The sequence below is a fragment of the Scedosporium apiospermum genome (assembly GCF_000732125.1).
Source record: "Scedosporium apiospermum strain IHEM 14462 chromosome Unknown SEQ_SAPIO_0095, whole genome shotgun sequence".
In the NCBI taxonomy this organism is placed as follows: domain Eukaryota; kingdom Fungi; phylum Ascomycota; class Sordariomycetes; order Microascales; family Microascaceae; genus Scedosporium; species Scedosporium apiospermum.
Genome location: NW_015971796.1, coordinates 162,205 through 189,227, shown reverse-complemented (window position 1 = coordinate 189,227; position 27,023 = coordinate 162,205). Strand labels below are relative to the sequence as shown.

The 27,023-nt window shown below is 52.9% G+C and overlaps 7 protein-coding genes across 7 annotated transcripts; 4 read left to right on the top strand and 3 right to left on the bottom strand.

The window, feature by feature from the left end:
• Positions 1 to 761: 761 nt before the first annotated feature.
• Positions 762 to 2,333, bottom strand: SAPIO_CDS4891 (D-arabinitol dehydrogenase (NADP(+)); the record flags this gene model as incomplete). Its single annotated transcript, XM_016787339.1, has 4 exons — positions 762 to 930; positions 1,040 to 1,565; positions 1,661 to 1,861; positions 2,219 to 2,333. The coding sequence occupies 4 exons, from the start codon at positions 2,331 to 2,333 to the stop codon at positions 762 to 764; spliced, it is 1,011 nt and encodes a 336-aa protein (XP_016643014.1).
• Positions 2,334 to 2,967: 634 nt separating this feature from the next.
• On the top strand, positions 2,968 to 4,422 carry SAPIO_CDS4890 (uncharacterized protein; the record flags this gene model as incomplete). The annotated part of the gene is made up of 2 exons (XM_016787338.1): positions 2,968 to 3,332; positions 3,477 to 4,422. The coding sequence occupies 2 exons, from the start codon at positions 2,968 to 2,970 to the stop codon at positions 4,420 to 4,422; spliced, it is 1,311 nt and encodes a 436-aa protein (XP_016643013.1).
• A 408-nt stretch (positions 4,423 to 4,830) lies between these two features.
• On the bottom strand, positions 4,831 to 9,584 carry SAPIO_CDS4889 (uncharacterized protein; the record flags this gene model as incomplete). The annotated part of the gene is made up of 8 exons (XM_016787337.1): positions 4,831 to 6,703; positions 6,760 to 7,362; positions 7,419 to 7,443; positions 7,496 to 7,818; positions 7,897 to 8,236; positions 8,316 to 8,353; positions 9,236 to 9,446; positions 9,512 to 9,584. 8 exons carry the CDS (start codon positions 9,582 to 9,584, stop codon positions 4,831 to 4,833), a joined length of 3,486 nt encoding a protein of 1,161 aa, XP_016643012.1.
• A 158-nt stretch (positions 9,585 to 9,742) lies between these two features.
• Positions 9,743 to 10,255, bottom strand: SAPIO_CDS4888 (Uncharacterized protein; the record flags this gene model as incomplete). Its single annotated transcript, XM_016787336.1, has 2 exons — positions 9,743 to 10,081; positions 10,151 to 10,255. 2 exons carry the CDS (start codon positions 10,253 to 10,255, stop codon positions 9,743 to 9,745), a joined length of 444 nt encoding a protein of 147 aa, XP_016643011.1.
• Positions 10,256 to 14,085: 3,830 nt separating this feature from the next.
• Positions 14,086 to 18,282, top strand: SAPIO_CDS4887 (uncharacterized protein; the record flags this gene model as incomplete). The annotated part of the gene is made up of 5 exons (XM_016787335.1): positions 14,086 to 14,094; positions 14,186 to 14,425; positions 14,486 to 14,874; positions 14,949 to 17,132; positions 17,298 to 18,282. 5 exons carry the CDS (start codon positions 14,086 to 14,088, stop codon positions 18,280 to 18,282), a joined length of 3,807 nt encoding a protein of 1,268 aa, XP_016643010.1.
• Positions 18,283 to 22,097: 3,815 nt separating this feature from the next.
• Positions 22,098 to 23,017, top strand: SAPIO_CDS4886 (Uncharacterized protein; the record flags this gene model as incomplete). The annotated part of the gene is made up of 3 exons (XM_016787334.1): positions 22,098 to 22,236; positions 22,333 to 22,661; positions 22,748 to 23,017. The coding sequence occupies 3 exons, from the start codon at positions 22,098 to 22,100 to the stop codon at positions 23,015 to 23,017; spliced, it is 738 nt and encodes a 245-aa protein (XP_016643009.1).
• Positions 23,018 to 24,154: 1,137 nt separating this feature from the next.
• SAPIO_CDS4885 (Uncharacterized protein) lies at positions 24,155 to 26,672 on the top strand (the record flags this gene model as incomplete). The annotated part of the gene is made up of 3 exons (XM_016787333.1): positions 24,155 to 25,310; positions 25,386 to 25,784; positions 25,855 to 26,672. The coding sequence occupies 3 exons, from the start codon at positions 24,155 to 24,157 to the stop codon at positions 26,670 to 26,672; spliced, it is 2,373 nt and encodes a 790-aa protein (XP_016643008.1).
• Positions 26,673 to 27,023: the final 351 nt, after the last annotated feature.

Sequence of the window (27,023 nt, the reverse complement as noted above, 5' to 3'; positions counted from 1 at the left end):
CAACTTACGAACCGGTGTCCATATACGGTTTAGCGTCTCCATGCTACTTACAAATACGGCAGTACATTTCTCCGAGCCCATCTCCACCTTTGACAACACAATTTCTCGACCGGAGACCCTTGGCAGGTGGAATTTGCCAGTTGAATTTGCCAGTTGAATTTGCCAGTTGAATTTGCCAGTCCAGTCCCTCCCTTCTCTGACCGGCTCCCGAGGCGGGGAGCCGGTGTGGACAGTTGCTACCAAATGGACGGCCCGGGTCGGAGAAAATCTCCAAGGTACCCGATGAGATGCACGAGGGGGCCACCTCCAAGTTGCATTTTGCTGACCGAAGAACCCAAAACAATGTATAAGCCGTGTGTGTCTGGTTGACCGAGATCCAACAGATGCCGGGCAGCCTTTAACTCTTAACTAGGGTTCCCGTGAGATCAGCGCAGAGAGATCGCGGCTTGGCCCTCAAAGTCGTGACGTAAGCTACCTTAGTTATGCCGAATGTAAGGCGGGCACCCCAAAATTACCTCGTGGGGGCATGAGAGCAGCAACCCCACAGGGCCTGCGCCCAAGGCGGACGAATGTGTACGAATGCGGGAGTTCCACGCCGAAAACCCTTCTCATTCTGACCGTGTTGACCAACCATATACATGGTCTGCCTTTGCTGGGCGCAGTGCACTTAACCCACAGCGGCATAATTGCTAAAAATGAAATGCTCACAGACAATACACTTGTTAAGGTAATTATGGCACATCGGTGCGCCTGACTGCCCATCACTCCATCATAATCGTAGCCTTGACACACTTCTTGTCGCGAATCACCTGTAGCGCTTCCCCAAATTTCTCAAGAGGAAAGGTGTGCGTGACAATACCGGTGACATCTACCTTACCGCTTTCAAGGTACCTCACGGCTCTTGGCAGGCAATACATTTCCGAGAAGGATCTGAAGTTACGGCGGCCAAGCCTGTTAGTCCCCTGTGGTGCCATGATGACGCGCGCGCCTCGCCGTTATGCGTCTTCTCCTTGTTTGCAGGGAGGGGGGTTCGACTCACGAGATGATAGTAAGCTCTTTGAGGAAGATGGCGGACGGTGTCAGTACCACCTCCTCGTCCGGTGGGTACACTCCGTAGAGGACCGCTGTGCCTCCTTTCGCGCAGAAGCCGATGGCTCGGCGTAGGATCCTGACATCGCCGGTGGCCTCCACCACGACGTCGAAACCGCCGGGGTGGAGCCAGGCCAGTTGGTGCCAGCTGTGGTCTGGGTCCGTCCTGCTGATGTCAATGTACTCGTCCGCGACGTTCAGGGCTCTCGCGAGGTCCATCTTCGGACCTTCATGAGCGGCTAGGACGACGTGGACCGCCCCGCTGAGCTTGAGTAGCTGCGAGAGGCAAAGTCCGGTGGGGCCGGCGCCGAGCTGGAGGACGGTGGAGCCGACTCCCATCACCGGCCGGATGCGATCCATTCCGTGAATGGCGCAAGCTGTCGCCTCGGCAAGGGACGCGTCTTTCCACGACAGCTTGGTGAGGTGGAAGAGCTTGGAGGCTGGGAACGTGCAATACTCGGCGAAGCCGCCGTCGACTGTTGATGAAAAAGAACGAGACCGCGCGTGTTAGCTCAAAGTTCTCATCGTAGCAAATCTTTGGGCAGGGTACAGGATAGCCATTATTACGCACGCTGCGTCCCGCGACCCTGCAGGTCCCGGCAGTAGAGGATCTGTCCAGACTGGCAAGCACGGCAGGCTCCGCACTCTTGGGTGCTGTCAGCCGTGACTCTGTCGCCGATTTGGAAGCCGCTGACGGCGTGGCCAATATTGACCACCTCGCCCGACGTCTCGTGTCCGGTGACCACAGGCATGTGTGCGGGGAACTCGCCATCTTTCTCTCGGAGTTAGTTCTAGTTGTTTCCGAGACGTGACTGTGGCTGCGAATGAGCCAGAAAGGGGGAAAGGTTCGCAGGATTGGGGATACCGACCGTGGATATGGAGATCGGTGCCGCATATACCGCAGGATCTCACTTGTTGCCGAGCCAGTCGTGTTAGCCGCACAGAAAAGAGTACGTAGGTTGGGCGAGAATGGTGGATCTTAACGCAGGGAGGGTAGCTGGGCTCTCTGTCGAGCGAACTAATACTGCGGAACGGGATCTATGATACTGGCAACGACTGAGGCGGCGGCAGCTAGTATCTAGATAGTGCCCAGTAATAACCACGAACCCTCCATGATGGGATGACAAACCTTTGATGAGCACCTCGTGAGGCTCGGGAATTGGAACCGGCATGTCAACCAGCTCAAAGTCCGCCGGCCTGTTGTACCGAATAGCCTTCATGACAGAGGGGATATGAGGCTCCATTGTTTTATTAGGTAGGCCAAAAGGAAAACCGCCGAGGGTAAAAAAGATAATCGGCTGTATAGAGAAGATACAAATGTATAGCTTTCTTGAAGTTAAGACTCTGCTGTCTAATGTTGAGATCCAGTCACTGCTAGCCGTCGAAGCACTAGGTGGGTGGTTTTGAGGCTTGATATTAGCCAACGATGGACGTGAAGGGCCGCTCCTTCAGCGCCCTTTGGCACCACCAACAGTTGACCGAAATTCCAAATAAGGCAAGAGGGGAATCCTAGAATTTATATCCACGTGTTCAACCCTCATGTCCCGGCACGCCCACCAGCCTCCTCACAATATCTCACCGATTATCCAAATTTAGGAAAGACCAGAAAAGTGCAAAGCCTCGCTGTACACCGAGAAAACTAGTCTGGTTAGGAAATGGAGAAGGAAACTGAAGAGTAAAGAAACAAATGACTGCAATAAGGGAATGTGGATATAGGAGATGAAGTTAAATAGAGAACGACCCGACTGACGAGAGTTCTAATAGACGACGACGACGACGACGACGACAAGAGACCCCACGCAAAGCTCATACTCTGAACCCTCATTTGGACCTCATTTCATAATCCAAATATACCACGCTAGCATCTAAAGTGCCAGTATGAGCGTCACGCGGGTTGATGACTCAACCTACGCCTCCCATATCTCGGTTGAGATCCACCATCTATACCACTTCATCCCAGGCGTCTTTCGCCCCGACAACGGACAGCTGCCCGGGCTGTACGCGCAATGGAAGAGATGCCTAGCTATCGTTGACTACTCGGTCTACGATCTGTACGCGGTCGCCATCGGCGAGCACTTCGAAGCTCACGGAGTCACGGTCACGCTTAAGCGCGCGTACGTCAGTGAGGACCGAAAGAGTATGGAGACCGCCTTGGAGTTCTGCCAGTGGATGACAGACTTTGAACTGGTCCGCCGAGAGCCGGTTCTCGTCATTGGAGGTGGTCTTCTCACGGACGTGGCTGGGTAAGCTTGTTTCTCTTAACAGTAAAATCCTACAGAGAATGCACGACCAAGAGCTCGCTAGACCACCTCACCCCCCAAAAACAAAAAAGAAATCTTGATAGAAAGAGTTCGTTAACCAAACCATCTTCTCTTACTTGCCCCTAGGTTCGCCTGCTCCATTTATCGCCGGTCAACTCCCTATATCAGGGTCCCAACCACTCTAATCGGCCTCATCGACGCCTCTGTCTCGAACCGCGTAGCCGTCAACTGGAACGGGCTCAAGAACCGCATTGGCGCGTTCTACGAGCCGCTCCATACCATCTTCGACCCTACGTTCCTTGGAACCCTCCCGGAGCGCGAGATCCGGAACGGCCTGGCCGAGATCCTGAAGATTACTTCCTGCACCCATCTCGAGACTTTTGAGTTGCTCGAGAGGTATGGGAAGCAGCTCATCGCGTCCCAGTTTGGGCAGTTGAGTTCGGAGGACTGCAGTGCCGACAGCGCGAGTGAGGTGAAGCAGCATATTAACAGCAAGGAGATGAAGGAGATTGCGGACAAAGTGATCCGCCAAGCCATCCGGTGTGTTCTTGATGCCGAGGTCGGCAACAGTCGTGAGAAGGATCTCAACCGCGTCATGTATTTTGGCCACACCTGGTCGCCCAACCTTGAGCTGGCCGTTAAGCCACCCATGCTGCACGGCCACGCCGTCTCCGTCGACATGTGCTATTCCGCCGCCCTCGCCCTCCATCTCGGGCATCTAAGCGAAGCCGCGCATGACCGCCTCCTGCGTCTCCTCGCCGACCTTGGCCTCGCTCTCAACCACCCCGAGTTCACATTGGGCCTGCTGAGGGAGGGAACGGCGAATACCGTGGCCACGCGGGGTGGCAAGCTGAGAGCCCCGATCCCGACTGCGACCTTGGGGACGTACGTGATCCTGCAGGAGGTCGATGACAAGACTCTGGAGGAAGCCTGGCACATCCACCAGCGGGTGGTTGCTGGCTACCCACGTCAGGGATTGGGAGTGGAGACGACGGTTGATTTGAGGCGCTCGAGTGGCCTTGACGGGTGCGAGGGAGGGATAACGGATTTTCTGCCCAGTTCTCGATTGTAATGCGGTGCTGCCTCGCATTGCCTCGGGCGCTGTGTTAGGCCACCTATTTCATATATTTGACCGCACTTATTTTCCATCTTCAAGAATAGGATCGAATTTCTAATGTCTTGCGTTATTATTACTTATCTTTTACCTTCATCGTGAGATCCGACGGGAAGCAACCCGCTAAATACACCAACACCAAAACCCATCGTCGTATTCGTTCTCACCTAGATTTTAGTTTAGCTGTGTTGCCTAGGATGTTCTTCCCCTTTAGGCAGCCGGGGACTTTTTAGGCCAATAGCAACTGAATCATGCAGCCCTCGACTCTTGTTTTCTTGCAGTGGTCTCGGAGGGAGAGTTCACATCTTATGCGCATGGCTTTGAGAGCCCCGATGGCTTCAAGAGCCAGATTGGCAGGTGATTTCCTTATGCTATCCTTCTAATACTAATTTGTCCTGGAGGGCCCGCCTCATACTCGTCATAGGCCTGTATCGGTGTTAATCCGCGGTTATCTCTTACGCGCGGATCCGCACCATGCCTTAGAAGAACCTGCAAGACTAGCCGATTGCCACGTATGGCAGCAAAGTGCAGAGAAGTCCTCCCATTCTTGTTACAAGTCGTGATGTCGGCACCATTCTTCAATAAACATTCCACTACATTATGGCCTCCTCGTTGAGCAGCCAACTGAAGAGGCGTTTCGCCTCGAGGTGTCCTGGCTTCTAATTCCGCTCCATTATCTAGAAGAATCTGCATCGCCTCAGCGCTCCACCCCCAGGCTGCGTAGTGAATAGGCATTTTGCCCCAAGCATCCAACAACGAGACGTCGATGTCTGTTTGCAGAAACTTCTTCACCATGAACGGGCTCCCCCTGGCGCACGCATAGTGGAACGGGGTCTTGCCATCACAGTCACGGCGTGTGGGGTCAGCCTCGTGCTGGATGAGCAGTTCCACTACCACATCATGTCCCTTCTGAACAGCACGATGCAGTGGGGTGCTCTTCAGCGGATCTGCATAGTTCGGATCTGCGCCGTGCTTTATAAGTGAGCGGGCGGCTTGAGTTCGTCCGTTAACGACAGCCAAGGAGAGGGGACTTAGCTTATCCGAATTGGTCATATTTGTGTTTGCTCCGTAATTAAGCAGTATCTCAATGATCGAGATGTAGTCGGCTTCTATCGCGGAGAACAATGCAGCCCCTTTGTGCTTCTGGGATAAGTCGGAGGCGGCATCATCGTTCTCCAATAGTAGCTGGACAATACTCAGGTGACCTGAAGCCGCCGCCAGTGCAATGGCCGCTCGTCCTCTCGGATCCTCAATTTCAGCTGACGCGCCATGTCTCAAAAGCATCGACACCACGTCCGCGAATCCTCTCGATGATGCAAGGTGCAGGGCAGTGGTTCCCTCAGGGCTGATAGCATTGACGATGGTGCTTCGCTTTGTATGTCGCAAGATCGTCTCAACAATTCTCCTTCTCCCACACATTGAAGCAACTTGCAGAGCTGTCCACCTCGAGCCCTTGTCTTCCGCAACACTAGTGGCTTCTAGTTGTTTGACCAGCCCCTCCACGATTGAGGTAAATCCCATAGCTGAGGCGTGACACAAAGGGGACAGACTTTTCTGTTGTGGTCCGCCTGTTTCAATCCCTGGAAGAGGTGACTTTGACGCAAGCATACTCTGCCAATTCTCATAGATGGCATGTGAGTGGTACAAGATATTGGCCAGTGGCATAATTCCATCATCTTCCATAAGGTGCTGCGCGTGATGGGGCCAATACATGCAGGCATATGCAATGAATGGTAACTCGCAAATGCTCAACGGCCCCTCTCCTTCCTGGAGAACATAGGCAAGGCAACTTTGAGTACACAGAAGGTGGGCATTCATTTCAGAAACCCCAAAGTCGGCCGATTTGCTGGCGCGTAGTGGAATCGAGAGAAGATACTCCTTCACGGAAAAGTGAGCCAGCCTGATCTTGTCCCCGGGCACAAGACTGACTAGGCTGCCTAAGATCTCGAGGATATTGTTCCGAGGGTCCTGGAAGCGGTCGTTCTTATCGAATGCCGGGTCAGCATCTGGATCGATGCAGGCAGCCTCAGCAACCTCCTCAGCGCTCAAGGGCCGCTCCGAAAAAGCCAGCCACAGAAGGGCTCGTCTGGCTTCAGCCTTGTATATCTCGTCAATAGCTAGCAGCATACGTTCATAAGTTTCATCCAAAGTTCTTGGGAGTTGCTTCAGGGCCAGCAGGATCGAGGACCTTTTTTTGCATTTCTTCAATGCATCGAGTTGGCAAAATACCCATCTGAACCTATGATAGTTGTTAAGCCTAATTTTTTCAGCGTCGATATTGAATCGAAGTCTTACATGCCACATGCCCCTTCGGCGAGGACACGCTCTGCTTCGGATTTGATATCCTCCGACCAGCTATTTAACTTCGGGTCGGACGTGAGCTGACTTTTGACGTATTCTTTGATGTCAGCCATAACCCCGGAATCTTGTATTGATAAGGCTGGAACGGTTAGAAGTGGCGTGATAGATTTCTTAATATCGATTTCTTCCCGACTGGTAACCAGGAGGTGTAAATTCGAATGGAAGATGCTCCGGATGGCCTTTATTGCATCTAGTAGTTCGGCACGTTGATCCTCAGGACCTGTCGTGGGGCATTCATCCAAGGCGTCAAGGACGATGTATGTGTCGTTGATGCTCCTGAGCGCCGTATATGCATCAATGATTGAAATTAGATCGTGTACTGATGGAGGGCTTCGGCCCCTCCCACATCTCTCGTAGAGATCTTCAAGCTGAGTTGGGATCTCTTCAGTTCCGCTACATAGCTGAGAAACCAGGGACGAAAGACACTTATGAGGAGACTGCTTGTTCGTGTTGTTGAACTCAAAGTAGAAATAGGCCAAGGCACGCCTGAGATCCTTATTTTCGCAGTCTCCTTTAAGGTTCTCGATGACAGTAGATCTATCCGCAGTAAGTTCGGCCTGTCACATTTGCTGAAGAATTCAGACGATGCTCACGCTAGTATTGTCTTTCCGCACCCGGCTATAAGCGGTCAGAATTGGAGTAAACTGCGTACTTGAGGCCGATAACTCACGGATACCCTTAAGCCACATGAACGACCCACGACTCCTTTTCCATTCTCTGAATTTGACACCGTTGATTAACCACTGCCCTGTACCAGATTGCCGCTTTCTGTTGGCAGCCTGGTGGCTAGTAGTAGGGTCAGTATATGTCAGCCACGTTGTCACATTTCGGATCATCTGTTTCCTCTTCTCTTCGTCTGCATCCTCTTGCATTGCATTGACGACCTTAAGAGTCGCTATCACGCCTTCCTTGGTGGCCTGAACATCAAGTTGGGTGGCGCTAAGGTTCTCGGCCACTCCATCCAAGGACTTGCTCAGCATCATATTCAAAGTCCTAGCAGTTGCATGGTTGTAAGTAGAGGAAACGGGAATTATTGATCAGATGATATGACGCGAAGGACTTCTAACTCACGCAGCGTCAGCAGTAAGTGCCAAGGTAAATAGCGACTTGTGCTTCTCGATTTCCGCGATGACCTTGTCGACGTCCTTGCTTTTGAGTGGCCATGTCAAGGCGCGCCATCCTAATCGTTTCATACCTTCCGTATCATGACCACGCTGCAACTTCTCAAGTAAACCTGCTAAAGTGTCTTGGCATTGTGAGAGAGCGCCACCGGGCTTGACCAGGGCCTGCAGGACGGATAGCTTGGCAGAGTCATCGGCATCCGCAAGATCTGCAATGCTGGTTAAGACACCCTCAAGGCGAGTAACCTCGTTCCGCAAGCGCGTGATGTCTTTTCGGGCATCCTTGACCCCTGTATAGTATGTTCGGCAGAAATCAAAGACAGATCCACAGATTTGTATCACAGCGATCACGCTGGCAGCGGCACTGACCCCGTCCATTCGATTCTGGCGAGTTGGTCCAAGCCGGACTGGCTCTAGGTATAGTCAGCTAACTTGGCTCGGCTAATGAGTCCGGCCCTTCGTCTGTGAGCAGACTGGACTTCAGAGTATGAAGCTCGTGACAAGGCGCTGATGCCAGACAAGGCGGGGAAGGATTGCCGGGAATTCGGCGCGATGATGATTCTGGCCGGGCGGACTTAGAGACGGGTTCTGGGCATGAAACACAAGACCAGCACCCTCCAAAAAATTGAGTGATAAAAAAATGGACGGAATTTTTGTCGGAAGTGATACGACCTTTGCTGATCGAATTGAGGCAATTCGGGGATTGTGCTGAAAGCGGCCCGATGCGGGGTAGATTCGAACGAAAAGACGAAAGGTATGGATAGCAGCCTTAGGCCACCTTCAAGGAAATGGGTGGCCAATGGTCTGGACCCAACTCTTCCAAGAAGCCGCCGCAAACTTCTTGGTAGAACTGGTAGACGTTGAATCCGATGGTCAACAGGATACGGAAATAGGGGCATAGAAAGAAGGCTCTCACACTGGGATATGAGTGGGAGCTAGAAAGAGAATGGCCGACTTATACGGCACAAGATACACAAGAAAATGGAATGGATTCCAGTCACCTGGAATCAGAACTGGAAAAAGGGACGGAAACTGAAACACAAGAGACTTCAAAGATGAACACTAATGACACTTCTGAAGACGAAAGACTTGATATTAAACTGTATACTTGACTTGTAACTTGACTTCTTTGAGAAATTGACCGAAGTCAAGCCCTCTACCTTACAGGAGCTAGGCACAAGAGGCGACCCAACGTGATAATACAAGTCGCCCACCTAAAACCACTGGTATAAGGGAATTATGGAAGAATTCATTTCTTCCACCCAATCTCGAGTACTTCCCTGGCTGACTTGGGCTTGATATCGGGGAATATGTCGTTAAGAGATCGCTTTGGTCGGAAGTCTAGAACGCCCTGGTCAAACAAGAGACCAAACTGCGCGAGCATTCCCTGCAGTGCCTCCTTCGGGTAGTACTCATAGACGTGGACGTGGCTTGGCAACTCCGTGATCCTGCCGGATTTCAATAGCTCCACCGAGTCGTAAACCACCTCGAACTTCTCGCCTGAAGATGACGACATTAGCATTATTTATGACGTGGGATAGCGCATGTGCATGATTCAAAATTACCTGTTACTTCCTCGGCAAGTTTTACAAAGTCGTTCCAGGTAAGTCTGTCTCCGATAATGACTCTGTCTCCCATTTATCGAGAGTGAGCAACTTGGCCGTAAACTTAGCCACGTCGCCGCTATACGTGAAAGTAATCGGCGTCGTCCCTGACCCTGGGATTGCAGCCTTTTTACCGGCGACATCAAGAACGAGTGTCATGGGACTGAGGTAGGACTTGATCTTAGGCATGCCCTAATAGTCAAGGAAGAAGCCGTTGCAGACCGCTGTCCATTCGAGGTTCGTTTTCTCTAGGGCTTCGAAGATGGAAAGCTTCGCCGCGGCTATGGGGAACCAGGACGTCTCCGGAGGGTACTTGACGCCGTAGACGCTGGGGATATACCGTTTGGTCGCGCTGGATCGCTCAGCCGCTTGAATGAGGCTGCGCTCACAATCTGGAGGGGTTCGTCCCCCGAGCGCGGAAATAACCGTGTGGACATCGTTGTCTTGCAGGAGAGATGTTAATGAGCCGACATCTGAGTAGTCAACAGGCAGTATACGAGCGCCGAGGCTCTTCTGCAGCTCTAAGTCAACCTAACGAGGGGTGGGACGCAAGGTACGTCAGCGACGGACTGCCATGATTCTAGCCACGGTATATCGAACCTTTCGGCTGAGTACGATAACTTCAAATTCTCCATCAGCTACGATCGCCTCGACAATCGCTCGACCAATGCTGCCGGTGCCGCCGGCTACTGCTACGACGACCATGGTTATCGGGGACCGCGGAAAGAGCAAAGAAATGATAAGACTTGTAGGCTGGTGTGCAGTGGAAACTACGGTGCATCCTGTTAAAGGCCATCTTCTTATTTATAAACGTTGATATCATTCGATGCTTGCCTTGGTAACTACTGAGGTAACACACGGGTTTCCGGGTCTTTACAACTACCCGAGATGATTCAGTACCAAGCTCTGTCATCACAGCAGATAATTAGTAATGCGTGCGGAATTCCGCCAAAGAAGAGACGACAACACAGCTACCCCTAGCACCGAGCACATTGCTAAATCCTTGGCGAAGAAACCGTCCACTAGCTTCGCGGGTAGGTCCGTCCTGAATTATCTCATGGAAAACTGGTTCGTCCAAAATATCGTCTGCTCATTCCATGATCTGATACTTCTCCTTCTATGGCGGCCGGGCGGCTCGGACATCCCTTATACTCCGTAGTCTTGACGTCCCCAAATGCACCACGTGAAATGAAAATTGCAAGTAAAAACAACATGCTGTTGGCGAAGAGGGGCGGTGTAGGGTGCAACCTCTCGTATAGTGGGTGTTTTGGTCTGCGTATTGATAAACCGTTAGGGATATATATACACCGCTGCAATATGGATATCTACAACTCGCCTGGACCCCAGAAACGACGTCCCATTGAGGGCGACGGAAACGTATCTGCGTTCCGTTTCCACAAAGGGCAAGTCATATGAAGATCAAGTATGTGGAGGCCGAGAGATATAGACTTAGAACTCCAAGCAAACGGGCGCCTGTTCGGTCTCTATCGTAATCCGTTTACTCACCACCCATGCGTGCGTGCCGCTGTCGACTCAACAGCCAACACCAACGTTGTTCAATGGGCAGGGCACCTCTTGGCCCTGAAAGAAGTCGCCCTGCCATATACGATAGACCCCGACACACTGGCCACACTTCAGTATAACCTACTAACCTCAGTACTAACCGCAGTACTAACCTCAGTACTAACCACGAGAATCCGCAGAGAGAAGGGCAGATGAGAGAGGATGGAGGCTGGACATGGAGGATGTAAGGGCTGCAGTAGGTTAAGATTCATTATGCAATGTATGCGTAGCCAGCTAAGAGTTGCCCCCTCGGGTCAGGCCCGCTGGGCGTAGTAGAATTTGTGTGTGTGTGTGTGTGTGTGTGTCTCTACCGAATGTGTATTAGAGGCAATATGCACTGCGTTCAAAACCCTATGAGCCTAAAACCTCCCTTTAAAGTTCCACCGCAGAGGAAACCGATTCCGCTCCTTTAGCTGTGATGAATCTTCCGTTTTCAAGAAAGTAAAGCTGTGTTAATGCCACGGAGATTGCCACCGCCTCTCTGCTTGAGCTTTTGTCCCGCGCTGAGCGCCTCGTACGGAAAGGTCTGCTCTCCGATAATATGCGTAGCTTCCTTTGAGGGGTTTCGGAGTGTCTCTTCCACGAATGCGTTCAACTTCACTCTCTTAATTTTTCTCGGAGGTTTCAGGGAGTGGAAGCTTGGGAAGATTAAGCCTCCGTTTCGATGACGGATTCACCTTGGTCGATAGTCTCGCGTCCTAAATGGGTTTGATTTGAGCAGAAGTCGTATGCCTATCACAGCTACTTACTTTCAATGCTGCTCATGACCTCTGCAAAATCCAGCCCGCAAGCGTCTATATAGCAATACAAATACCCTGTACTAAAGAAAGCATCCCATCGCCTCCGAAACGAGAACAAGACCGAGAGCACCACGCAACCGAGCGCCCACAGAACCGGGGCCACCAGGACTAACATTGCTGGCACACCCTGCTCCAGCACTACCAGAATTCTCCAAGGAACCGCGGCCGTGAGATTGGAATAGTGCCAGCCTTGTTGCGGATTCTCGTGCAGACCGTACATGAGCTTGACGACCATATGTTGATAGGCACGTTCCAACGCGCGCTGCAGGTCCTGAGACTCGATGTATTTCGTGTATGGAAGAGCATCAAGCCGACCGGGAAATTTTCTTCAACGTTTACGAGCCAAGTCAACTCTTGAGCTCAACTCTTATACTCCCAGCGAACATCTGACTTCATGCTTCCTGTGGTTTGAGGGGCTAGGAGCCTTCAAATTTAGAGAGCGTTATTCCAGAGGGAGTTGTGTTATGGCGAGATATTAGAGTGGTTTGTCACTCGGAAATGATGCGCCAGTCCAGCGTCACATCCTACCATGGTGAAAGCCTCAACAGGTCCTAACTTCTCGCAATTTATTCAATTTTGGGAAGGGGGGGATTTACTGATCTCTATTATCATCGGAACGAGGAGATATTGTGCGCGCTTCTTCGGGATGTTGAAAATCATTCCAGAAACCAATCAGAGCAGGAGACGCTAACCAGGTCAAGCAATTGTTACACAAGAAAATTAACATTTTTACTTCGTAAATACGAACCCCCTCCTCTGCTTTGGCTCAACGCATCTAGGCAGTCAACAATCTGTTAACCTAAAGAGGTTGTCTGGCGGCCTTGACCAACCCATCCCGCCCTCGGAGTTGGGACATGTACAACAGGTGCCCCGGAAAGCACACCGCTTCAGTTCCCGTAAGATGCGCATAGCCGAGACCTGGGAAAAGCTATCAAACTGAAAGGGAAAACAAGAAGTGTCGGGATCCGTCTGGGTAGAGTTTTGGCAGGGGGTATGAAGATGAACACACATCAATTTATGGGTGTTTGCAGCTAAAGCAATTTGCAAACAGAGATGCGATGCTGAGAAGTGGCAATGAATTCATTTCCCTTTTCCCAATCTTCATCTCAGCAATCAACAAATGCAGTCATTTCTAAAAACCATGGCCATTTTTATGATTTCTCTTTCTCCAAGCCCACACCCATGATGCTCTGCTCATTGTAGCTTCCCATTGCGGCCCCAGAACTCAGGGAAGAACCCCCATTTTCTCCTTCCCTCTCCATTTTACAGACAACAGCAGCTCTTTCCTGCTCCTAGACCAGCACTTTCCACCTTTCTCCCCAGCTCTTTCCACTTTTTTTTCCATCAAAAGCATTGCTGTCCTGAGGCATCATCATAACCATCATCATTATCACTTAATTACACACAGCGATGCCATCTTCACCTATCCATCAAGGCCCTCTTCTCATCGCATCTTGAGCACATCTCAAGACTCTCCCTGCAGTCAGATATTAGCCAGTAGAATGCCATTTCATTCAAGTCACTTGGTTCCCTCAAGCTTAAAAACTCCTCTCCTTGATTCTCCCTCCCAGACGTGTTTTGATTCTTCCCATCCTACCACCAGCAAGGCCATTCCTCTCAGCTTATGACACCCCCCGGCCGACCTCGCCAGTTCTCCATTCATCGAATAAATCTCTCTTCTTCCCTGAATAGAGGAATTAAATAACCTCCGGATCCATCTCCCAAGGATTATCGGGCCCTTCTGGCACCTCAGGCTCTTGGTGGACCTTGGCTACGACTACAGGACACACGAGAGGGCCGTCCCTGCCCTGTTGTTATCCCGGGTAGGTTGAGGCCAACCCCGTATCTCCTTCCCCTTCACATTGAAATCCAAACCGGCCCTTCTTCCTCGGGACCATCCTCGCTAATCCCACTCTCCCTCTCCTCTCTTCCTCATCTCTTCCTCATCGTCTAGTCAGTAGGTCCCGCCTCGTCTCCTCTTTTCTAGACCAGTCAACTCACGAGTCTCTCTCTTCCTCCTCACCCTCGCCTGCGCCGAGTCGATCTGAGCAGCCACCGATTCCACTCCTCTACTCGATCCACCACATCACCTTACCGGGATCCAGCTTCCTCTTTTTCCCAGACCTTTTGACGTCGCTAACCCCTCTCTCACCAAGCACATCTCTCAGCGAAATGGAACCGGTAAGTAGACAGACCCTTCGCAGTCCAATCCCAGGACGGCTCATCATGAAAGGAAAGGAATATTGTCTAACCTTTCACTTCCTTCCAATAGTTCTCAGTTCCTTGGGATCAGGTCCCCGAGTGCCCGACTTCGGCTGAGCTCCTATCTTCTGAGCCCCGGAAGCTACCCATCAACGATGTCAACCACACGCCGGGTGACAAGGCCAGATACCTCGAGACCCAATACCGTCTCATCCGATATGAGGGTGTCGAGCTGCTGCGCCGAGCGATCCATGAATATCGCGAAGATCCCAAAATGCAGGAATCCTCCGAGACTGCCATCTATACCGATGTAAGCTCGCAATTTCCCCTCGTCTCCGTCATTATGACTGCTGAACAATCTCTACCTTAGGTCACGGTCCACGGATACCAGGTGACTCGCCTCGGCACATTGTGCCGCATCGGTTTCTTCCCAGACAGGACGGACAAACGGATTCGATGGAGCCACTCCCCCCGCTTAACGCCTGGAACCGTCGTGGCCCTGTCCACGCCTCGAGACAATTTCAACACCATCTGCAGAATCGCTACAGTAATCCAAAGATTCGTCACCGGCGGTCTAGAGCCAGACACAAAGGCAGGCGAGCCCGTGACCACGCCTCCTCGCATTGACATCGCTTGGGCCGATCCTGTTGATGCGGTTCTAGACCCCGCAAAGCATATGGTCATGATCGAAGCCAAGGCCGGCTACTATGAATCAGTGCGACATACCATGCGCGGTCTTCAACTTTGGTCTAATAAGGAGTAAGCAAAAACGGCCTTCAGCCGTCATAGCCGTCTCATTTCCCCAGACGATGCGCTAACCTTTTGCGTTTCAGTTCACGCTTCGATCGATATCTCATCATGGGAGCCAAGGATGCTAGCCCTCCAGAATACATTGAGCGGCTCAAGAACCTCATTGACTTCAGCCCAGTCCTCTCACAACCCCTCCAGCCCCAGAACAAAAAGAAGAAGAACCCCAACTCCAACAAAAGCCAAGTGAAGACTTTAAATGGGAAGGGAATTTCGACGTCGATCAATATGAGCCGCCCATTCCCCCCAGAGATGTCCGCCCTCACGGGAATGGACGAGTCTCAGCTTGGAGCCATCCGAAATATCTTGACCTCCGAGTTCCCCATCGTTCAGGGTCCTCCCGGCACCGGCAAGACGTTTGTCTCTGTGTCAGCCATCAGGATTCTTCTTCGGAATCTCGACTGGAAGACACCCATCGTGATTGCCGCGCAGACCAACCACGCCCTAGACCAACTTCTCGTTCTCGTGCACCAGGCGACCAAGGCTCCCTTTATTCGCCTTGGAGGTCGTTCCAAGAACGAGCAGGTCAGCCAGCGCACCCTTTTCAACCTCCGCCGAGAATCTAGAAAGAACTTTTTCGGTGGCAAGTACAACCGCATCGAGGCTCGCCGAAAGGAGCATTCCCGGCATGTTGAACATCTTTTCCGCCAATGTTTCCCCGACGGCTTCTTGGATCCCCATGACCTGCTCGACAATGACCTTCTCACTCAGGAGCAGTACGACTCGATCGTCCATGTCGGTTGGCATACCGGCGATGACACGCATCCGAGAGACCCATTTAGAACGTGGCTTGGGGATGCATTCTTGGTGGTGCAGCAGCCCCGGTTTGTCCCCCGGTCCAATGTGTACGAATCGGTTCAGGACGGAGAACTTCTTGGCGAGAATAGGCCCGGCACGATAGACGACGACGAGAGAGATCGGCTGTCTGGAGTGTATCACCCGATTTCGGAAAAGTTTAAGGGATACGTCCGAAGGGACCTTTTGAAGCCGGCATTGTGGGAGAGGGTTCAGACGATCCTCAAGCGGTACAACGACCTTTACCGAGTGCCCCACGACTATCGCGGTGCTGTATACCGGTACCTTCGTACCCAATACATCAAGACCAGGGCGGAAGATTTTCGAAACTTACTGCACTCATCCGTTGAGCTTGCCAACGAGGCAAGAGGGGTAAAGGCCCAATGCGATGCGAAACTGGTCCAATCCCACGGGATCCCCATCATTGGATGCACGACCACGGGCCTAACCAAGTACCGCGAGCTGCTCGAGACGCTGAAGCCTCGCGTGATGCTCATCGAGGAAGCCGCCGAAACTCGAGAAGCAAACATTACCTCGGCCCTTTTCGATTCCCTCGAGCAGCTCATCTTGGTCGGGGACCATATGCAGCTCGCACCGCACACGGACGTACCAGGACTAGCCGACGAACCTTTCAACCTCGGCGTGTCGCTCTTCGAACGCATGGTCAGGCTCGACATAGGACATTCCGTGCTGACCGTCCAGAGGCGAATGGTTCCCGAGATTCGGCAAATCCTGGGACCTGTCTACCCCACGTTGACGGATCATCCCTCTGTGGCCGATGAGAAGGTGCGACCGCCCGTCCCCGGGATGGGCAACTTCAGTACCTACTTCCTTTGCCACAGTTGGCCCGAGGACGTGACTCAGCACCTGAGCCGGGTCAACCGCGACGAGGCACAAATGATTGCCGGCTTCGTTCGCTACCTGGTGCAAAATGGAACCTCGCCCGAAAAAATCACCGTCCTTACTTTTTACAAGGGACAGGTGGGATGCATCCGCGAGCGCCTCTCCAAGGATATGATCCTAGGCAACCTCCACGCCACGAAGCGATACAAGATTTGCACCGTAGACGGCTACCAGGGCGAGGAAAACGACGTGGTCATCCTCTCGCTCGTTCGTAGCTCTGCCGCGGACGCTCCGTCCCGCGTTGGCTTCCTTGCTAACCAAAACCGTGCCGTCGTTGCTATCAGTCGGGCGCGGCGTGGCTTCTACATCTTTGGCAACTACTGGAACCTCATCAGGGCGTCCCCGCTGGCAAAGAAGATCTGGAAGCCCGTGACGGACGTCATCGTCAACCAGCAGAGGTGCCATCGGTCGTTGCGGTTGACGTGCCAACAGCATGGAGCCGTCACGCACATCAGGGGCCAGGGAGACTGGGACAGCATTCACGGCGGCTGTCGTGCGAAGTGCACTTACGTGTACAAGGAGTGTGGGCATCAATGTACATTGCTATGCCATCCGTAAGTTTCATTTCTATTTCTTCTCTTTTTTTTTTTTTTTTTTTTGTCCCTCTACGTTCTTAATCTTCTTGGCGTCTTGGGAGAGATCTCCTTGCTGACTCGAGCATATATTATGCCTTATAGTGCTCCCCATAGCCAACTCGACTGCAAGAAGCCTTGCGCGCGTCGTACCCCTTGTGGCCACAAGTGCTCGGAACTCTGCGGAAAACCCTGCCGCTGTGCCCTCGGCTGCAAAGGAGCGATTGCATCCTCGCACCGTCAAAAGAAGCAAGCGGACACGTTTGCGAGCCTCGAGGGTTGGATGGAGATGAACGCACCGCAGCTGCAGCCGTCGAAACCGCGTGAGGCGCCCAGGTTCATCGACGAAGAATGGGACGTCGGATCTGGCTGGGAGTCTGACGGAGAAAGCGATGCGCTGGAATCTCGAAGGGGAAATAAAAATATTCCCACGATGGCGCGTTCGGTCTCAGCTGGGCAGCCGGGGCCACAGACGAGGCTAGGCTTCGGCGGGGACTATGATGACGACTTCCTGGGCGACATTTACAGCAGCGACGAACGCGATCGGCGGGCTAAGCCCAGCATCAATCGCAAACCTGAGTCTGCTGCTCCGGTGAGGCCCGAAATAGTGTCGCCGCGGCCAAAGGCTCTAGAAGCCACGGTGACTATCAAGCATGTCTTTAAAGAGGTTGTGGTCGACAAGAACTTGAAGAGGCTGCCTGTTCGGGTCGTTCACAGCTACAGCTCGAGCGGCGCGGGAGGCGAGGCGACGCCCCTTCCGGTGTCGACTCCTCCTCCTCTTGCTGACGGAAACTCTTCTGCTAGCGACGTTCTGCTGCCCAGTCCGGCCGGCGATGAAGGAATTCGGGGAGAAGTCGTGATCCTGGACTTGAACACTGGTCACGATACAATTGGACTCGAGGACTTTTTGCGGCAGATGGGTCAGGGGGAAGAAGAAGATGGAAAAGGAAAGGAAGAAATCGGGGTAGCAAAGATTTGTAATGGTGTGGCGTGGGCTGAGGAGGACGATGACGACGATGAGGATGGCGAAGAGTACGAAGAGGAGGAGGACGACATTGATTCTGAGACTGTCAATTTGATAGAGCTCTAGGTCATCACTCACACACCGCGCAATACTGACTTACCTTTTTCTCTTTTCTTTTGTCGGCACTGTACTACGATATGGGCTAAGGACTGTCCTGTTGATGGATCATCTTGGGTCGCCATGTCTGACATTTCATTGCTTCGCCAGGCCACGGGCCCGCGACCAAGTTCCACAGGTCCTTGAGAAAACCGTTCTCTGTTTATCCATCCGTTTACCAACTCAAGTTTCACGAATGAAAGATGGTCAGCCTAAGATAATACTGCAGATAGGGCCTACATATACGATTGGGCCGGGCCAAGGAGAATAAAACAGTCTCAGAAACTCTTTTGCCACTTTAATCATGATTAATGTTCTTTTTTTGGGTTGCTGAGGGGTGTGGTGGTACTAATTCTTTAGCGTCCATGTAAGCTGACTGCATCGGAACGTAATACTCTGTGGTTGTGGGAGAGTGTGCGTAAGAAAAGGCTAATTAATGTGCGGTGTGCGCTGTGATACCATGTGGTCCAAGGCAAGATCTCCGATGTAGATTGGGAAAGAGGGTGTGCCAAGGTTTCCAGAGAGGTATCAAGATGTCTTGTTGGTCGTTCCATCCGGTGCCGTGTCTCAGGGAAAAGAGGACCGGCGTCGGCAGGCCAGTGGGGACGCAAGGGAGGGATTTGATCGGGGGGTTCGATTCGGCGTCGATGGCTCGGAGTAGGCCAGAGAGGAATGCCAAGGTTTGAGCTAGCGCGGGGGGATGTGATAGTGGAGCGAGCATGAATGAGATGCTCCGGCGACTGCTCAAACACTCCAAGATTGTTTGGGGTCCAAAATCCGGAAGGGGGAAAAAAGAGCAGGCATCGACCGAAAAGTACAAATTCGAACCACGAACCTCTTGGAGGCGGTGTTTACATAAGCTGCGTCCCGCAAGAAATCGACAAGTATCTCACCTTGAAAGATGGCAATTCCCAGAAGAAATTGCTCAGGCAAGAAAGCCATCGCCAGATCACAGATGCCAAACGCCAGCCACAGAAAAAGGGGGAGAGGGAAACGAGAAAAATAGTTACAAAAATAAAAAGAAATATTCCAACACGATTACTCGACCGGGTTTCATGCCATCCTCCATCCTCTCTCACCGTTCCATTTCGGTTGGGGTGAGCCAACTGAGTTTGGTACTGGTGCTTCTGTCCAGGTTGAAGGCTTCGAGATGACTATTTCTGATAAGGCTACAACGTGCAGTTAATTTTTTTTTTTCTATCGTAATTTACGATTTGGATTTATGGGATAGTAGACACAACCATGTTCGAAGACGACACAATGTGCCTAACTCACGAGGAAGAACTCCTGGCAGAAACTGGGATAACGCTTCGCGAAATGGTACTTGGCCCGAGACGGCAATCCGATCCTAGGAGATAGGAATCCCGTCCCTGTGCATAAGCGCCCGGAAATGGTTCGGGTCTCGGGATCAAATCGATCACTGTTCCTGCTGGGGGGAACAGTACTTTGATGGGCTCATTCTATCGTTTTGAGATGACCTGGGCTGGTAACCGAGAGTGATTGCATTCACTCGACGTCTGTGTGAATGCCCTCACAGATGGACCCCACAGACCCTCTTCACTTGACATGACCAACAAGCCAATAAGACAAGGTCCGCTGTCGATCTCGATGGAACGGCGGAGGAACAGTCTGGGCGTTTAGGAGATGGAGATGGGATGATTGATGTGATGTTGGCTGTGGGTTTCATCTTTTTCTTTTTCTTTTTTGCTGTTTCTCATTCTTCCCGTGCCCGTGCATCAGTTCAGGGTCCTTTTGGATTTTTGTGCTTCGTACCTGTGTAGGCGCTGTCGTGGTGTGATTTCTTGATGGACGGTGACGGTGTGTTGGAACTTGAGCGGTTGGTCCGCGAGGAGCAAACCGGGAATATTTCGTCGATGCGCGATGAGGCAGGAGCCCCTTGGACGATTTGACCAGTGATGTACTCTCGCGGGCAATTTTGCGCAGATTGATACTTTTAGGGATGGCTTCATCGCCAGCATGACAGGAGGGACTTCGTTCGTTTTAATTGGATCACTCAATTCCAAACCAAGCCAAACCAGGAACCAGTGGAATGACCCTGTTAATCTCCATCAGTCTTCCCGTCTTCGTCCACGGAGAAAACTCCGCACAAGTCGATTCCGCAAAGAGAGAACAAGACCAAACGAGAACCCTCAGCACGAACGACAAGCAACAGTCGAGTTACTTCGTACCCTGTGCCTCAATGCCGGCCTCCCGGTCTCCCGCCCTCCCCGCGTCCCTATTGGCCGCCCCCGGCGCTTAACCACCTGCACCAAGCCCAAGCAACCAACCACTCACAGCCCCCCAACGCCATCCTCGCAGCAATTTTTGGCTTTTCGCACCCTGGTCTACTCCCCTCTCCCCCGTCCGTCACCCGCATCAACGCTGTTGGTCAACTGCAGGTGCAAGGGTGGGCAGGGCGTCTGGCTGAGCAGGCTCCGTGGTTCTTATTGGCTCGTTTGCGGAGGAACTTGCAGCTTGCAGATCAGAGAAGGAATGGTGTGGGAGAGAGGGGGGCGGGAAAGAGGAGGGACAGCATCTTTGCTGGGGGTGTGATCTCTCTTCTCTCACCACTCTTTCGTTCGAATTTCTTTGGGCTTTTGTGAAAATCGTCGAAGGCGGATGAGGCTGCAGATACGCAAGGGGGATGGACAACCACGCACGATGTTTTCCGGAGATGGGCCCACGAGGGAAGATCAAGGGCTTGAAAAGGAAAGTTGGAGAGCCGCCCGTTGGAGAGATCCCTTGTGCTCCCTGCTGGTTGGTCGGTTGGTTGGGCAAGGAGATTGTCTCTCTCTCTCTCTCTTTTTTTTTTTTTTTTTTTTTTTTTTTCCTCGTTCTGCTTTTCTCATCACATCACAATGCACCACGGACGACGGAACCCATCTTCCTGTCCCCTCCTCTCTCTCTCCCATGTCCCCAAGTCCCCGCCCAATTGCCAATCGTCAGCTCTCTTTCGTGACATGGGGGCGGAGCGGTGGGGATATGGTGAGGGGGGTGCAGATTTGGGGGCCAACGGCAGGGCGAGTCACATTTGTTCTATGGATAGCACACGCATGGGCGGTCGGTCGATAAATTATTACACAGACCTTACATGTATACGAAGTGAGTGAGAGAGAAAGAGAGAACTTGGGAAACCTGTAGGCGCTACTGCTGCTCGTGCGTCTGTTCCCTCGTCCCCTTGTCCTTCTCGACCTCGTACCTTGCCATACATGATACTAGAGTCCTCTACCCGTCACCATGCTTGTACTTGTATCCGTTCTTGCCGGGGTTGTTCGTTTCTTTTCTTATTCTTTTGGCGCTCTCGCTGGATTATAATAAGATTGGCTGGGAATGCCTGTGTCTCCCTTCCCTTTCCCTTTTTCTCTTGGCTTCTTTTTGTAAACGGCCCCCAAATTTTTTTGTCCGACACCTCTTCCCCTGGCCTGCTTTCTTTTTCTTGCCTTGCTTTTTGATACTTTGCTTCTAAGAGAGATTTACGAAATAAAAAGAAAAAGAAAAGAAAAGGATTTCGTTCGAACGGATTGACTTTCTTTGTTCGAAGGGCTCTTCTCGTCTTCGGCGGGGTTGAACAATTGGGAGCCATACGAAACCCGGGTTTTTTTGGACGAAAAGCCAAGAACGCTTGCATTCGAGGCTGGGAATTATTGGCGAAGACTACTATAGCGACAACGACAGTGAGGGAACTTGCGCGCAGACATTGGACGAATAAACCGAAGTGATTGAAATAAAAAAGGGGGTCAGGAATTGGCAGGAACAAAAGGACGAGAACACCCACATCACACACAATGCTCGGCTCGACTCTCATAACGGCCTTCTTGGCCGCGACGACATCGGCGCACATCCTCATCTCGTACCCAGGATCGCGAGGCAACAACCTCATCACGAACGAGACCTTCCCCTACGGCATGCAATGGGAATATCCATGTAAGCCTACCGTCTCTCACTCTTTCTTTCTCTCTCTCTCTCTCTATATATATATATATGTCTCTCAAACAGTCGCGCTAACACGAATCTCCCCAGGCGGCGGCATCCACACCACCAAGAACCGCACCTACTGGCCCACAACGGGCGGCGCAGTCGCCTTCCAACCGGGCTGGTTCCAGGGTCATATGACCGCCTTCATCTACATCAACCTCGGCTTCGGCACCGACGGACCCTTCGAAGGGCCCAAGAACATGTCGAGCTCGATGGTGCCGCCGTTCCAGCTCCTCGGTCCGTCGAACAACCCGTACCCGGGAACCATCTGTCTGCCGCAGGTGCCTCTGCCTGCGGGCGCTCACGTGAAGGCGGGAGATCTAGCGACGATTCAGGTTGTCGAATTGGCACAGCACGGAGCTGCTCTCTATTCCGTAAGACGCCCGAGAGAAAAAGAAAGGGTTAAAAGGAAGAAGAAGAAGAAGAAAAGAAGAAGAAGCTAACGACCGTGTCCGTTTAGTGCGTCGACATCATCTTTGCCGATCCGGGCGACGCGCGCATCGCAGAGGTCAACGAATCGAACTGCTTCAACAGTCAGGAACTCGGCTTCGCCGACATCTACACCATTACCACGAGCGAGCCCACGAGGGACGATGCGCTGGCGCAGACTTCGGGGGCGGGCGAGGAGACGGTGAGCTTTTGGTATTGGGGGCGGAATAAGAGGCAGTCTGCGTGGAGGTGGGTGGGGCTTGCGCCGTTGGTGCTGGGCGGGATTGTGGTGTTTTTGTAGGGGATCGAGCTGTTGGGTTTGAGGGTGTGGGATGGGGATGATTTGATGAGATTGTACGAGGGAATAATACCATTTTGCGGGGACTGTTGGGGAAGGGGTCGAGATTGGGTTGGGTCCGGCCTTTTTTTCCCCTCTTTCTGGGCTTAAGCATAGACACTGGCGTTTGGCATGGCTGTCTTTCTCTTTGGGTTTTGGTGTCTTGGGGGGATGGTTCTTTGGTTTTGTTTGCCAGAGGGTCTTCTTTTTTTGGAAGTTGAACCGAATCGAATGATACAATGAGTTCAGAGACACATTCGGAGCTGTCTAGCGGCGACTACTAGAATGCGGGAGTGACCTTGGTGATGATTCTCGTTTTCACCTCTGGAGAGTGCTCCTTCCTGCCGTAGCGTCGTGATTGATGTCTGCCGCATGCTGCCTGCCCTTTTGACATGGAAACATTTGAAGCCGGTGGGAAGTACCTCTGGGTACCTCTTTGGTCTGGGGAAGCTGCAATTGTGTGGTTGCTCAGAAATATCAATCCATCTGATGATGCCCAGCTCGAACAAGCAACCGCACTCCGCTGGCGATTACCCCGCCTCCCCAGTTTTATCCGCGAGCTTCAGCAGTTCCACGCAATTCTCACCGCCTACGGTTGAAACTTGAAGCACAAAGTAGTGCAGGCTGGCCTAAACTAGAAGCTACAAGGTCCTTCCAATTTAGTGGCCATGATCCATTGATGGTGGCGGCGACTTCGACTCCAGTGTTCTACCGCCTTCCATATTGTCTCTGTTCAGTGCGTTTGATACACGATTACCAAGCAACTTGAAGCCGACTCAGGTACCTCAGCACTGTACCCCATTAGCTCAGTACACAGGTACCCTACTACAATTGAGCTCCATCAAACAAGGCAAGCAAGTGACGTCCTTGGCCCGCTCCTCCCCTAAACCAAAGCCAAGCTCAGCTCATCAAGGCTCGCCTTCTCATCCCACTTCATCTGCTTCTCTCCCACCAACACTTCCCGGAGCTCCTCGCATATCTCAAGCTTCGAATTCTTCTTGCCGACATCTCCGGCCTGTTTATTTTCACCTCGTACAATCCCATCATCTCCTTTCTGTACATACCCCCACCACCGCAACTGGCCGGTCACTACCCCGCCCAATGACCTCCCCCGCTTTCCAGCTCTCTGCCCAGCTCGTCGGCCACGAGTCCGACGTGAGAGCCGTTGCCTTCCCCAACCCAGACGCCGTACTCTCCGCCTCCCGCGACTGCTCCGTCCGCCTGTGGCAGCGCACCTCCGACAGCTCCTCTTCCACGTCCTCTACATTCGAAGCGCACATCACGAACCAAGGCTCCGACTACGTAAACTCCATAACCTACCTCCCCCCCACCCATGCCTACCCCGAAGGCCTCGTCGTCTCCGGCGGCCGCGACACAATCATCGACGTGAGGAAGCCCACCTCCCTACCAGGAGACAATGCCGAGCGCCTGCTCATCGGCCACGCCCACAACGTCTGCACCCTTGACGTTTCGCCCAAAGGCAACTATATCGTCTCGGGAGGTTGGGATTCCCAGGCTCGCGTGTGGAGTGTCTCCAAGTGGGAGACCCAGTTCATGTTGACCGGCCACGAGCTGAGCGTATGGGCCGTGACCTTCCTCGACGAGAACACCGTCGTGACAGGCTGCGCCGACAAAAACATCCGCATCTACGACCTGCGAAAAGCCGTCTCCGGCGATGTCCAACCCCGCTCAACCATCTACACCGACGACATCATCCGGTCGCTATGCGCCGCACCCAAGAACCACGTCACCGGCGCCGACATCGTGAGCGCCAGCAACGATGGCGTACTGCGCTTCTGGAAGCTCAACGGCCAGATGGTCGCCGAGTTGCGCGGTCACGAGAGCTTCGTCTACGGCCTCGCAGCGTTGCCCACGGGTGAGATTGTGAGCTGTGCCGAGGACAGGACCGTGCGCGTGTGGAAGGACCTTGAGTGCGTTCAGACCATTACACACCCCGCCATTTCCGTGTGGTGCGTCGCCGCCTGTGCTGATTCGGGTGATATCGTTTCCGGCGCGAGCGATGGCGTGGCGAGGGTGTTTACGAGGAGTCCCAAGAGGGTCGCGAGCCCCGATGCCATTGCCGCGTTCGAGGAGTCTGTCAAGGCTTCGGCCATTCCGCAGCAGCAGGTCGGCGGTATCAATAAAGAGAAGTTGCCTGGGCCGGAATTTTTGACGACAAAGTCGGGGACGAAGGAGGGTCAGGTGCAGATGATCAAGGAGGATAATGGTTCTGTGAGCGCGTATACGTGGTCAACGGGTATGTGAATTAACATTTTTTTTGGGGGGGGTCTCGTGGCTCCTTTTGCTAATCACTTTTGTTCTACTTGCTTAGCCGCCCGACAATGGGTCAACGTCGGCACCGTCGTCGACTCCGCCGGAAGCTCTGGTCGCAAGGTCGAGTACCAGGGCAAAGAGTACGACTTCGTTTTCGACGTCGACATCGAGGACGGCAAGCCTCCCTTGAAGCTGCCCTACAACCTCAACGAGAACCCCTACGAACGCGCGCGCAAGTTCCTCGAGGGCAACGAGCTGCCCCTCTCGTATCTCGACAACGTCGTGCAGTTCATCGAGCAGAATACAAAAGGCGCCACGCTGGGCGAGACGGGCGGCGGGGGTGCGCCGGATCCGTACGGGTCGGATGCGAGGTATAAGCCTGGGGATGAGGCGAAGCGGGTGCCAAAGGTTTTGCCTCATGGGGAGTATCTGAGCATTTTGGCAGCCAAGCACGAGGGTGAGTTCAAGTCCGAGTTCATTTTTATCATTTGTTCCTCTACAACTCTGTATATACTAACTTTCTGCAGCCATCATCAACAAGATTCTCAGCGTCAACGCCACCATGATTTCCTCCGGCCGCAAGGACGCGGCGCTGAACCCTAAGGACCAGACGAACCTTAAGGAGCTTCGCTACACCCTTCAGGCGAACAAGCCCGTCGATGAGACCGGCCTCGAACTCATCCTACGCATCGCTACGAAGTGGGCCTACACCGACCGTCTGCCAGGTCTCGATCTCCTCCGCTGCGTCACGAATACAACCCTCGCTGCATCCTTCCGCGACAGCCGAGGACGCTCCATCCTCCAGCTAGCCATCGACGCGGCCCTGGGCACCAACACAGAGGCGGAAGGAGAAAGCGAGCCGACGACGCCCAATGAAAACTGCATCATGATGGCCCTCCGCGCCATCGTTAACATCTTCGCGACGCCCAAGGGCAGGGAAGTAGCAGCGTCGGAAACGAACCGCGTCATCGCGTTGCTCGAGCGCGTCGTAGGTCTCCGAGGCGAAGGCGCAGGGCGGCGCAACAAGAACGTTCTCGTGGCGGCGACCACGGTGGTGGTCAACTACAGCGTACTCGCGCGCAAGACGACGGGCGGGTTCGCGACGGCAGACACCAAGAGGGCTTTCGCGCGCGTGGCGGAGAAGATCCTGTCGGAGCAGCAGGGATCGGCGGCGGCGGACGGCGAGGTGGTGTACCGCGGGCTCGTGGGGCTGGGCACGTGGGTGTACGGGAACAGCGCCGTGGCGGAGGGCGTGGATAGGGGGGTTGTGAGGGGGGTGGTGGAGAAGGTTGGCGAGGACAGGGTGAGGAGCGTGGGGAAGGAGGTGCTCAATTTGTTAGGTTGAGTAGGATGATGAAGATTACATTGAATGGGAGAGAGTGGTAGTTTTTACAATTGTTCTTCTTTTTTATTCTTTACGAGGCACGTTTCTTAGAGCATAGAGTTGTAACGAAGTATACAATGTGAAGAAAAGTATTTCTCTAGTATTTGGGAGTTTTCTTGCAAGGGGGTTTGATTTCTTGAGAGTGACTCTCACTGATGATGGTTTTTAGTGGAATTCTCTGACCGGATTCCGTCCGCACGAATTGAAACTGAGAGTGAAAATAAATTTTGAGCCGCAACGCCCTAAAGCTAAAACCAACAGCACCTAACCACACTTTCCCTCCGTCACCACGATACAGCTTCTAGAAGGTGA